Source organism: Miniopterus natalensis, chromosome 15 (genome assembly GCF_054644295.1).
Source record: "Miniopterus natalensis isolate mMinNat1 chromosome 15, mMinNat1.hap1, whole genome shotgun sequence".
Lineage (NCBI taxonomy): Eukaryota > Metazoa > Chordata > Mammalia > Chiroptera > Miniopteridae > Miniopterus > Miniopterus natalensis.
In genome coordinates this window covers 25576122-25589858 of record NC_142095.1, presented here as the reverse complement: position 1 = coordinate 25589858, position 13737 = coordinate 25576122, and the positions used below count along the sequence as shown (strand labels likewise).

Here is a 13737-nt window from a genome sequence, read left to right as displayed (position 1 = left end):
AAATATGGTTTGGTCTTGAACTGGTGTCTCGGTTGGAGCGTACTCCTGTACACCAGAAGGTTGCTGGTTCGATTCCCAGTTAGGGCACATACTAGGTTGCAGGTTCGATCCCTGGTTGGGGGCACGTATGGGCGGCAACCAGTTGATGTTTTTCACCCTTCCTCTCTCTCTAAAAAATTAATAAAAACATATCCTCGGGTGAGGATTAAAAAGAAGAAAAAACATGATTTGTGAGGAAGCAAATTGGAGAGGGTACCTGCAGGACACTAATTATGTAAAGTTTCAAAATATGTAAAACTACATATAAAGTTAAAGCATAAAGATACAGATGGGAATGATATTGAATCAAGGATAGTCATTTATTCTTGGAAAGGGAATTAGTAAGGTACATAGTAAGTTTCAACTGTAATATTTTAGTCCTTAACAGCCTTGAGCTAAGTTGAGAACTAAAATTTTTATTATCTATATTGTCTCTATAACTTTTATATCTGAACTTTTTCGTATTTAGAGAAAAAGAAATGTCCTTGAGCCATTTATGTTCAGTTTTATAAAGGTCTAGGAACATCCTTTCGCAGTTGTAGTAAAGCTACTTTTTATACGCTATTGTCTGTAAAGGACTAGATTGATGGCACTTAAAAGATTATAATAGTAAACAGTTATGGAAGGTTTAATAGGTACCAGTTTAGTAGGCACAGTTCTAAGTCTTACTTTCATTAGTGCTTTCATTCTCATAACTCTGTGAGCTCCAGGTACAGTAATTATCCTTATTTTACAGATGAGGAAACCTAAGAAAGAGGGATATAACTTGCCTAAAGCCACACAGCTAGTTAATAGCAGAGTCAGGATTTGAACTCAGAATATCTTGCTCCAGAACCTGTAACATTAGGTTCTATGCTATAGAATATCTCCATGAGAAAAAGGTATTAACAACAACAACAAAAAATGTCAGAAAACTAAAGATTGTGATTGGTAGTATGGCTTTAAAAGAGAACGTTTCTCACATTTTTATTTTTGAGCAATGACAGGGACTTAGACGGAACTGAGATTTATTAAGAGCAGAGAGAGAAATATTAGAATGCCAGCACCCATTTTGTCACAAAACAGCAACTAAGAAAAGCTCCTTAGTTAATACTTAAATTCCAGCTAAATTATTGCCAGATTAATTCATTAATTCACAGATGATTGCTTTGTATTAATTGAATAATTAAAATTATATTAAATATTAAATTATTCACATATGATCATCAATCTACAAAAGAAAGCTGGGATTCACTTTATTGCATTTAATATGATTTTTTTTAGCTAGAGCTAATAACTTACTGAAAGATAAGGTAAACATATTAACATCGTATTTTCTCATGATTCACAAATTTGAGAGTAGGAAAATTTCAGGATGTTATATTGGATGCTTATAGTGAGGTGAAAAGCCATCTGGGGCACAGCCAGAAACCTGACTTTTTGGGGTTAGTTCTACCATCACTTCATGTGTAGTCACCAAAATTGTTTCCATTGTGACTAAATGTGAATTATTATTCTGTCCTGTGCAGTTACATTAAGGTTTTGGTTTTGCAAACTATCATACATTTTCAAATAATAATTTGCTTCTGCAGTTTTGCCTCATACGTATATTAGTGCGTGTCTTCGTCATAAAAATTCTTTTCTTTAAATCATTAGATGGGTGCCAGTTTAGAAAGATTCATTTATTTTGAGAAACAATTTTTGAGTTCTACATTATTCTGTGTTTGAATGTTGGTACTCTGATTTCATCAGAAGATTTTAACTTTTTTTTGACTCCATAATAGTTGTGAGGCTTTCAGAAAGCTCCAAATGCCTACTCCAATAGATAAGAGTGGTTGAGTTAAAATAAGAAGATTTTTAGAAGCATTATTTTTCAATTTGGTATTAATAGTTTTTATTCTACATAGCCAGATAAAAAATAGAAGATATTCAAGTTGGAGACCTTTGAGAGTGCAGATATTAAATACAATATTAGGAATAATATTAATATTTATTGTTTGCTGAAGATGAATATGGAGTACATTCTAGCTTTTTATATTATTCAGGTTTTTGTTGTTGTTTTTTCCTTCCTTTTCTAGTGATGCTATTGCTGAGATTAGAGCCATTTGTATTGAAGAAATTGGAGTATGGATGAAAATGTATAGTGATGCCTTCCTAAATGACAGTTACCTAAAATATGTTGGTTGGACTCTTCATGACAGGGTAAGTTACTCTGTTCCAGACTTCGATAGAAGGTATGCTTGTCATTACTAGACAATATGTGTAATAGTATGGAAATCTAAGATGATACAGAAAAATAACTATTCACTTGATGGCTATGATGAAATTTGAGACATAAGCCCATATGTGAAAACTCTTCTTACTGAGTTGTAAACCAAAATTGACAGTCTGGTACATATAAAATTTTAAGAGAATATATTATCCCAAGAAGCTAATTATAATCTTTTTCTAGTTTGGAATCAGAAGAGATTCCTTATTTTTCTTAAAATATAAAAACTAAATAAGCTTTCTGGTTTTGAATTTTTTAGGCTCATGTCACAGTAGTGTTTGCTCAGAGTTGAATAGATTTGTTGGGTGTTAGGATATTTGACCTAAAAAATATATTTCTATTAGGAAAGGCTCTAATTGTAAAAGGAATCCCGCATTATTGAGTCCTGGTTAAGTAATCTTAAAAATAATCAAGAATAGGAATGATACATTATTAGAATTTTTGTAATGAATGACCTGCCATTCTATAACCTGAAATGCCAGATGTTCACAAATATAGAAATGTAACAGTTTACTTTAAATTGTTATGTTGGTGGTGATAATGGCACCAGGTATTAGACCGATAAGAGTCAGACCAGACCTTCCTTGTTCAGCAACCTCAGTACTTGAGTTCTGGCTAAGAAAAAATTCAGGCCCAAGACTCAAACTACAAGAGGGAGTTTATTATTTTTATTTAATCCTTACCCGTGGATATGTTTTTTGTTTGTTTGTTTGTTTATTTAATATATCTTGATTGATTTCAGAGAGGGGAAGGGAGAGGGAGAGAGATAGAAACATCAATGATAAGAGAGTCATTGGTCAGCTGCCTCCTGCGAGCCCACAACCCATGCCTGTGCCCTGACCAGGAATCAAACTGCGATCTCCTGGATCATAGGAGGATGCTCACCTGCTGAGCTGCACGGGCTGGGCTGTGGATACGTTGTACTGATTTTAGGGAGAGGGGAGGGAGGGCGGGAGGGAAAGACAGACATTGGTGTAAGAGACAAACATTGGTCAATTGCCTCCCTTACGTGCCCCCACTGGGGATGGAACCCACAACCTAGGTATGTGCCCTGACAGGGAATTGAACCTACAACCTTTAAGGTGAACACTCCAACCAACTGAGCCACACCGGCCAGGGCTAGAGAAAGTTTATTTATTAAGTCACAGATTTAGAAGAAGTGAGCAGTAGAAGAATTGGGCTCAGGAAACAAGTTACAGAATCAAAAGAAGGGTCCTTGGAGCTTAGGAGAGAGAAAGATAAAGGTCAAGCACATAGAGGGGTGAAAGAAGGGATAGAGGAGGCACAGGGGTACTCCCAGGAGGGAGAGCTGCACTAGGTCCTCTGTCTTGAGGGTATTTGGAGGTATCAGGGGAGGATCCCAATAGAATATTCATCAGCCTCCCAGATGTGTCCTTTCAGGGTCATTGTCTCTACTGATTGGTCAGTACCGTTGCAGGGATTATTAGTCAGTACTTCTGGTCCTGTTGTCAGCCATGGTGTCACTTGTCTGGTTTTGTTGCTGTTCTGGATCTGGAGCTGAAACACAACTGAGGCCTAGATGTTATCCCTGGGGGTTAATGCTTAAGGCAGTGGACATGGAAGGGTTGGCAGGGAATTTGCAAGGGGATCTACTGCATGACTAGCCACATGCCAGAGGAGGAAAGGTCAGGGGAGGGTCCCAACCACATCCCCAGCAATATGAAAGGTCAGGGAGTCTAAACTTTATGACCAAAATGTACTTCTAATTTTCTCTCCATTTATTTTAGTTCTGTCATTAGAAGTTACATGGAATAGATCTAATTTATTTACAGTTAAAGTAATCTCTGTATTCTGGACTAAATATTGTAATCTCTTTTTGTATTTATGCTCATGACTCAGATTGCCTTTCTCTATCCTTTCCATTTTGTCAGTATTGCTCTGTACTGTTTTTATTTTTAACTTATGTGTAAAATTCTTCTGCTTTCTTGCATATGCTTGATTTCTCATATCAAAATCTTTTTAGTGCTTGGGTGGCATCTATTTTCAGTTAGTCCACTTCATTTCCTCTTCTTTGTTTTGAATCATTGTAGATTCTGTTTCTCTTAAGTTTACCAGAACCTTTCAAGCCCGGTGTATGTCAAGCAAATGACATCTGTTGCCTGTCACCAGAAGTAGAATTTCATACACTTTTACCCACTGCATCTTTTTCCCCCCCACCACAAAGTCTAGTCACCTCTGTCCTCTTGTATTTGACTCCCTTTGCCCTCCTTGTCCTTGCTCATGTTTTTCCCCCTCTGGTAACCACCATGATTTTGTCTGTAGGTAGGAGATTTTGTTGGGTTTTTTTGTTTGTGTTTTTTAATTTCCACAGAAGAAAGACAATATAGAGTGTGCCCCTTTGTCCTCTTGATTAATGAAATCCTCCACTTTGAGGCTTCACTGTGATGAACAGTACGGGAGACACAAAGATTTTGGATATTTTTGCCCATGGAATGAGAACTGTCCAAGAAACTTGTGCCCAATGTCATTGTGAAGGATCTAACAATCATGTTTCTTTCATGTCCATGACTGTCATTGCAAAATAATGGCCAGAGCCCTGAATCACTATCAGCTTGCATATGTGGTCATTTCTTATCCAAACAAAGTGTGTAATGAGGTGAACACTCCCAAACTCTGCCCATTGTGAAAGTTATATTACCCATTGTCCTTCGCGAATGTCCAGAGATGGTCTGTCGGGCTGCAGCTGTCCACTTTGGTTTTGGTAATCGATATCACGCAAAATTACCTGTAACCCCACCACTGTATCTTGACATTGGGGCTGCCATGGAAAACACAGTGAAGCACTGTATGGAGCAGCGCTTTACTCACATAGAAAAGGGACAAAGCAAAATTAGCTTCAGTAGTGGGTGTCAGTCCACCATGGCCAGCCATCTCTTCCAGCAGTCAACACAGGGCAGTTGTCCTGCAGGCACCCCTCTTGTGCCACAGAACTAAGGACCCTGTCCCCTTCCCTCAGGAGAGAGATTTAGTAATGGGGTTGGCCAGGTGCCATATGACACGCAAGCTTAAGCAGAACAAAAGAACATACATTGAGTCTGAAACAGGAAAGGTATTCGCACACAAGGTGATAAACCCAGCAGAGGCTGTGAGGATTCTCTCTCTTGATAGGGAGTGTTTCAGGCCCAAGGCCCATTCTTATGCAGCTGGCTGCAGGGGGGCGGGGGGGTGTTCAGAAGACTTCATGCAGGAGACTGTCTTTCTCAACATTCCAACCCCTACTCATGCTCAGCCACTGAAATGGCAGGTAAAGTATATCAGATCCTGTGGTGCCATCACCCACCTCAAACTTGGAGATGGAGATGGAGATGGGTCTTCCTGGGTCCCTGGACAACCTATATGGACATGGATTGCTCATAGAGCCTTTGTCATTTGGAGGCAGCACTTTACCCTTTACAAGGGAAATTAGGAGAGCCAGATCCAGGAGGAAGATCAGACCTCCCTGGAGAATGGTCTTCAACCAAGCACCCCAAATGCCTGGGTTAAGCCAACTAAAGACGTAAAAGAGTGAGAGGGGGTGCTGAGACTGTATGTACAGCTCTGTATGACCACCCTACCTAAGTGTAGATATTCACCAACTCAATTTTTAAGTTCCCCGAATTGTTTATGTATATGCAGCAAGAAATGCTGGCAGTAACACAAACGCCACCCTGTTCTGCCAGCATTTCTTGCTGCATATACATAAACAATTATAATCGAGGACTGTTTGATTATTCATCACTACCTTGACTAGTGAGTCTTGTTTGTCATGGATGGATGAGCAATAGTGTTAGGTTTTCTACCATGGTTAAGGGCAGGTTAGACACTTTTTTCTAGTGCCTGTATACCTAGACCCGGTATTAGAATTTGGACAACAGAATGAAAACAGTGGTTAGTTTGTCTTCCCAGGAAGGTACTGTGAGCCATTCTGTGGTGTGTTAGCAAAGTGCATTCTTTCCAGCCTTCTGTGCAGTTGCTTACTTGGACCGTGAACCCTATAACTTTGAACAACAAAATTCTTCCCCTGGAGGCCAACATTTTGTTGCCCATTGGGGTCCAAAGAGAAATATATAATCCAGAGGGGTGCAGGTGACACCTGTCAGGGATTTTTTTCTCATAATGCTGACTAGTCCACTTACGTACAGTCTCAGCTTGCTTTTGCCACATGGTTGCAGAGAGGGAAAAATTACACAGCTTCCAAGTTCAAAATGTTAATATGTATAGATCAGTAATAACTATTCTGGTACAAGAGTCTTTCTGTAACATTATATATATTAAAGCATGGGACTTCAGAGAATGACTGCCAAAAGAGTCACCTGGCAACTTGAGGGAGGTCTGAGTAGCATTAGTTTGCCTCTTCTCACTATTGCTATACTGATTTTTATCAGGGTGTTGTACCAGGCACAGCAGAAGCTTCTATCGGAATGAAAAGAGGAAAGATGAATGTTCCCACTCCCCTCTCATTCCATGAACCTCCTGAGGCCAGGATATCTCATCTACTACTTGTGGAACTGGCTGCCTGGGTGTTGCAACCCAGACTGTCTGTCCCAATCCTAATGCTGCTACCTCTGCTATCTCTGTGGGCCTCCAGTGCTCTTGTTGCTTAACCCAGACTTTTTGGCCTCAGTTGGCCAGTGCAGGTAGGGAGGTCACATCTTGCACAAACTTGACATGTCTAGTAATGTCATCCATCTGATGGGAAGGGCCAAATGATCCTAGCACCACTAGAGGCACCCTAGCACCCTAGCACTCTTTGGTTTTATCTCCCACCTTTCCAGTATCCCATAAGACAGGTGCCCAAGGGAAGTATCATATTCTGATTAGAGTCAAGGGGTACTGTCCAGGGTGCTATAGCAGCTGGAACTTGAGACATACACTACGAGGGAAAAAGAAAAAGAATGTTTAGTATACCGAGATTGGGATTTCATCGGCACAACCTAAACACATAGCTGCCTTCTCTACTCCCATCTCATCTAAGCTCAGTATTTCCCAGCATGTGCCACAGTGCCATGTTTCCCTTGCACTGGAGTACAGGGTTTATTTGTAGCCATACAACGCTAGTTAGATGGGAGTACAAATCTGCTAGCAGGGTGTATTGGTTCATTTCTTTAGTTGTTGCTATTCATTTGTTCAATGGCTCCATTGACATGCAGGTGATAGAGCGTGGAAAGTTCATCACATTCCATAAGAGTGTGCCCATTGTTGGCTTGCTTGGAGAGGAAAGAATGTTCCTTAGTCAGAGTGAAGTCCCATGGGGTATCCAAAAATATGACCAGAATAGGAATATCATAGCCTATATAGCTGTTAATGAGTAGTGAGGCATCATCTGTGCCCAGGACTGGGGGGTAAGGCGTTCAGTGTGAATCTGCCAGACCCTTGGTTAAATGTGTCCTGATTCTCCTCTCTGGATGACTTGAGTACATTCACAACAGTCACAAGAGTTCCAGTTATGTGTTGTTGTTTTTAAGGTCATTTGCCGAGAGTATCCACATGAATGACTCTTTTTTCCCCTAGGCAGTAAGCTGCTGCCATAGTTCTTTTCCCCATATGGAAGATCCCTTAATTGTTCAATCTTTTAGTTGCCATTCTCCTCACAGATGGTTGGGCCATTGGCACCAGCCCATGAGTTGGTGAAAATGTATCAAGGCATGTTGGTAGGGGTGGCCTGAACCACCATCACCACATTTTGGAGCTTGGCCCACTGGTTGAAATGTCCACATATGGTCTCAGTCAAAAGATGTTCACCCATTGGCCCTATGACAGCTGTCATTCATTAGACTCCATCTGCCTTTAGTTTCACAGAGCTGTCAGTAAACCATGCCATATTGTCAGCAGACATGTTTTTGACTACTGAGCCCCAGGTAGCCCCAGGAAGGGCCAAAGCACCTCCTATTGATTGTTTGGGCCTTTCTAGTGAGTAGCTCTTTTCTTATGGAGCCAGCTGGTCCCTTGGGATTCTTACTGGGCTTAATCTTGGTTGTACTGCTTCTATTTTATGATCAAGCTCTGTTGAGTCATTCCAGTTTAATTGGTAGGCTTCTTAATCACTCACATGAGAATGGGCAATACAGGTTGCAGTGTTGTATGTGGCACTCCACAGGTAAAATGCTCCATCTCCACCAGTGCCCAATAGCAAGCAAGGAAATCTCATTCAAAAGAAATGTACTGGGTAGCAGCTTCTAAAATTTTGTGGGTCCAGAATCTAAGAAGCCAGTGCACCCCAGTGGCAGTTTCCTGCTGCCACAGATTCCAGTCAGCATCTGTGGTAGGGCAGGAGGGGATGTATGGAAACCTGCAGTTCTTTCAGATAAGCACGCTTCAAGGTCCCAAAGGCTATGCTTCAGCCACAGCTTGTTGAACAGCTTCCAAGACCTGCTGCTGCTGCTGCTGCTGCTGCAAAGAGCCTCATTTAAAACTGGCTGCTTTGCAGGGCACCTCGATTAAAGGGGCCAGGAGAGCACCCAGGTGTGATACATGCTGTTTTAATTACACAAAGGCCCAGTAGCTGTTGGGCCTTCTTTTTATTAGTGGGAGCCCCCATGGCCTACAGTTTTTGTTTGATCATCTCTGGAATACTTTTTTGGCTTCCTGCCCAAATGGTTCCTAGGAATTGCACCTGCTGTACCAGGCCCTGACTTAATCTGGATTTATATTCAAATTGGTGCTAATCATTCCTTCAGTGACTAAGTGCAGCATTGTAGCCATATGTTTTTTGTTTGGCCTTGCTACCAGGATATCATTAATGTAGTGGGGTGACTAAAATTTCTGTGGGGCCTTGGGCTTGTTGAAGATCAAGCCCTACCCACTGATGACATATTGCAGAGGAATTTAGGTATCCCTGCAGAACTATAGTAAAAATATGTTGCAGGCCAATCTGTATGCACACAAATTGGTCCTGATCTTTATCCTGCAGTGGGATCAAGTAAAAGGCATTAGCCAGATTGGTAACAGTGTACTAGTTTCCCATTTGGGTTGCCACTTTTTTAATGGCAGTGATAATATCAGGGATTGCTAGAGCCAGAGCTGGAACTTTCATGTTTAACCTGTGGTAATCTGTCAACGTCCAAGTCCTGGAGGCCTTCCTGGATGGGAAGACTGGGTTATTAAATTTTGATAGTGTGGTTATTAGCACCTCTGCTTGCATTAAGTCTTGAATCAACAGACTAATATCCTTTTCCCCACCATACTTCTGTTGAACAATGTGCCAGTTTGGGCAACTCTGAAGTTGGTCAGGAATGCCCTTGACCCATTATACTTGAATTTACTCTTGTTGTGGTTCATACCCCATGAAGTAGTGGTGGTGTTCAGTATTTCACACAGCCCAAATGTTAAATGTCTATTAGATACTCAGTGGTGAGAACCATGATTATCAGCACTTGAAATGGTCCAAAGGGCTCCATCCACAAACACATGCAGACTTGTCTCCCATGGGTGACTATATACACACACACACACCCCAAAACCACCCAAAGCCACTATTTTAATTTTACCTCTTTGGGGACCTGAGATTATTGTCATTTGGACACTGTAAAAGTCTGTCATTTGGACATCAGTATCTAAGAGTCCTATAAACATCTGAATTCCACTCCCTCCTTTCTCCTTCTATCCTGATAGGAGCATAGGGCCTCTGGTGGGGACCCAGAGACCTTGGCCCCATCCCTAACTGTGCTATTCAGCCCTAGACATTTGAGTCTGCAATGCCCTATCATCAGACAGCTGCACCAGCCAGGCTGCATGAGACTTCCCTGGCTCATATCTGTATCTGTCCTACAGTTTTCATATTTCACTTTCAGAGACTTCATTTTAACAGTTTCACTTTCAGCAGTGCCATTGGTAGTTTTGCATTGAGTGAGAACAGGTCTTATTTCAGGCCTGCAAGCAGCCTGGATCAGGTGAAGATTCTGCATGGGACCTCTTCTTTCAGACATCATTTTTGACCCCTAAGGCACCATGGGAGTTGAGGGGTGAGCATGGGAGCACAAAAGCAGCCAAGAGTCAAGATATAGTTTCTCTACTCTTTTTAGAACCCACTTCAGATTTCCACCCTCATCTATTGCACCAACTCACCCTTCTTGACAGGGAGGTTATCTGCATCCCATTTATCTCCATATGGCCAGAGGGAGACCAACACCCCATCCCCAGAGTTGGTACCACCTTCTCAGTGGGGCTGACTAGACTTTTTGTTTCCATCTTGTCATAGTATGTTTTGTTATTGATAACTCTGTATCTCTAGTAAGGAAGTGTTCCAGGCCCAAGGCCCATTGTTATGTCACCAAGTGGAGGCCAGTCTTTCAACAGACTGCATTCACAAGACTCCCTTTCCCAATAGTCCATAATAGTGTCCCTCTCAGGACTATGCCTTCTTTTCTTAACAAATAAAAATAAAGAGGAAGATATTCAAGGAAACTTTTGGAAGTGATGGATATGTTTCCTGACTTAATTGTAATAGTATCATGCATGTATGTATATGTCCAAAGTCATCAAATGTGCAGGGGTTTTTCCCCAAGTATATCTCAATTTAAAAAATGTATTTCTCTCTATTCCCTTCACCTCTGCCATATACAAACACATCCTCTCCTTGAGAAGACACCTGAATTTGGTTCATTTTAACTCTTTTCACAGTATTCCCACTGAAGTATTTATATTCATATATGCATTTTAATAACAATCAGTATTTTCTCCTAGAAGCATGAATTTAAATGTACAACTCATTATGAAATTATGCCATTATGCTTCACAGTACTTCTTATAGCTCTTAACATTTTTTTCAGCCCGGCCGGGCATGGCTCAGTGGTCGAGTGTCGACCTAGGATCCCGGCGATCAGGGTTCGATACTCGGTCAGGGCACATGCCCGGGTTGCAGGCTGCAGCCTATCAGTGACTTTCTCATCATTAATGTTTCTCTCTCTTCCCCTCTCCTTTCTTCTCTCTGAAATCAATAAAGATAGATATATATATATATATTTTTTTTTTAAAAAGGTGAGAAAAAACTTTTTTTGAAAGATAATTTTACAAAATTGTTGATAGGTTAAAGAATCTCTGACAAATAATGCACAGCCCCCGCCCCCCCAAGTCACTTTTCTGTTTCTGGTGTTTTTTTTCTGTTTTCATACATTTATATAATTATTCATTTAAAAAAGAATTCTTGAGCCCGGCCGGGCGTGGCTCAGTGGTTGGGCGTCGACCTAGGATCCAGGCGATTGGGGTTCGATTCCTGGTCAGAGCACAAGGCCCAGGTTATGGGCTTGATCAGTGACTCTCTCATCATTGAGGTTTCCATCTCTTTCCCTTCTCCTTTCCTCTCTCTGAAATCAATAAAGATATATTTTAAAAAATAATAATAATAATTCTTGAGTAATGACTGCGTTAGGCACTGTGTAAACAGCATCAGATTAGAATAAAATTTTGTGTAATGGAAAAAAAAGCATTCAGATACTATAATAGAAATACCTTCAGAGGATAGTAGAGCCCCAAAGTAGAGTAATTACCAAAAGGCAACTGGAGTTTTCATCTAGGTTAGTTTACAGTTTTCAAAACTGTAAACTGGGTAGCACCTTACTTGTTAAGTTCATGTAATGTAGACAGGGCATGCTATTGGTGAAGAATCAAGATTTGGGAGGAGAGGTACTTGATTGAGAGGCATCACTGGACAAGATGAAGATAAAAACTTGATTAATGTCTCTGCTCTACCTGTAATTTCCTGTGTGAACTTGGGTAGATGGAGTAATTTCATCTTTTTTGGCCTTGTTTTTAAATCTATAGTTGGAGAGATGAAGGAAACTACATGCCATCTTAGATCTGGGGTTCTTTTACATTGAGACAGCTGTCTTTAGTCTTTTGCTCATCCGTTCTTGCTTTCGTGATTATGTAATACTTTCGTCAGCTTTCCACCTGTTTTGCCTCCCTAAAATACCATGTCCTGCAAGCCATCTCCATATATGCCCATGGGTTACCCTTCAACCTTGCTGCCCATTGCAGTTACAGGGTGAGCAGAAGCAGGTTTACAGTTGTGAGTATGCAAAACAGTTTATTCTTGTATTATTTATTTGTATTGCTATTGTAAACCTACTTTTGCCCATTCCTGTATTATACCCCCCTTCCATCTAATAGTTGTCTCTGCTCTTCTGTGATCTTTTTCATCTCTTGGCTCTTGGAAGCTAAATTCTGTTTGAGTGTCTCCGCTGTTAGCCCTAACCTATAAAATATAGCCATTATGGAGCTTCTCAATAATGCCTGTGCCTCTATCACAAGTCTTTTCCTTATTGCCTTGGTAAACACAGTATCCTCTGAGCCCTCCTGAGAAACATACTCAAGTGGTAAGTCTTCTGAACTTATATAATAGATCCTTTCTGGCATGCTTACTTCCCTGTGTCTTTGAATTCCTTTTTTCACAGTCTGGCACATAATTCTGGCATCTGTTTCATTTAATATGCACCATTGCGTTTTCCAAGAGCCACCCAGCAATATGTTGGGCCATTTCCAGGGACTCTTAACAGGACCTTAAATCTTGAGTCAAGAGAGAGTATCCCATATCCAAAATCTTTCCTATTTTTTATTCCTGTTCCCAAGTCCAGTACCCTTAGCAATCACTCCCTAGAATAATCTCCTGGTTCAAATTGTCCCATTCTTTTAGCACTTACAGCATATAATCCTTCTACTCCCTTAGCAGACATATTACTTTCCACTTGGGCCATGCTAAGATTTGACCTTAGTGAGGGGAGATTGGGTATAGATCATGAGGAGGGCTACAAGCATTGTCTTTAAGGCACTCACTTCACTTGAGGCTTCCATATAGTTGGGTGGGGGCATACTATATCCTCTAACAAGGGATGTGAACCTTATTTTCATGCCCACAAGTTCATGGGACGCTTGGAGTTCAAGGTTCTCAGCTGAATCCACCCAGATATATATTTTTTTCTTTAATATTTTTATTGATTTTTTTAGAGAGAGGAAGGAGAGAGAGAAACATTGATGTGAGATTGGAACATCAATCAGTAACATCCCACCCCCACCCCAGATTGAGCCCAAAACCCAGGCATGTGCCCTGACTGGTAATGGAATCAGCAATCTTTTGGTGCGTGGGCGGGTGCTCTGACCGCCGAGCCACACTGGCCAAGGCTACCCCAGCATTTAATCTGTTTAACAGCCTTACAAAGTTGGTATCACCGTTTTATAAATGAAAAATCAATTGGAGTGATTAATATACTCCCTCTCTCTCATGTAGCCTATAAGCTATAGAATTGGAAATAAAATCTAGTTTTGTCTGATTCCAAAACTTGGACACCTACTATTACAGTACATTGCTTCTTTTTGAAAAATAGAAACTTCAGTCTTCTTTGAATCCTTTGAGAGAGTGGCTAAATTTCTAGATGATTATGAATACACTTTGATCACCAACATCTACTCAAAGTTAATCAAAGTTTATTAAAAATAATGCACTAGTGAATAGCAGT

The 13737-nt window shown here is 40.7% G+C and overlaps 1 protein-coding gene across 1 annotated transcript in view; it reads left to right on the top strand.

Moving 5' to 3' along the window:
• Positions 1-13737, top strand: part of STAG1 (STAG1 cohesin complex component) — a 269636-nt gene that overhangs the window by 170296 nt on the left and 85603 nt on the right. Inside the window, exon 10 of the mRNA XM_016224325.2 lies at positions 2097-2220. Coding sequence (XP_016079811.1) covers positions 2097-2220 — 124 coding nt within the window. The remainder of the gene's footprint in view (positions 1-2096; positions 2221-13737) is intronic.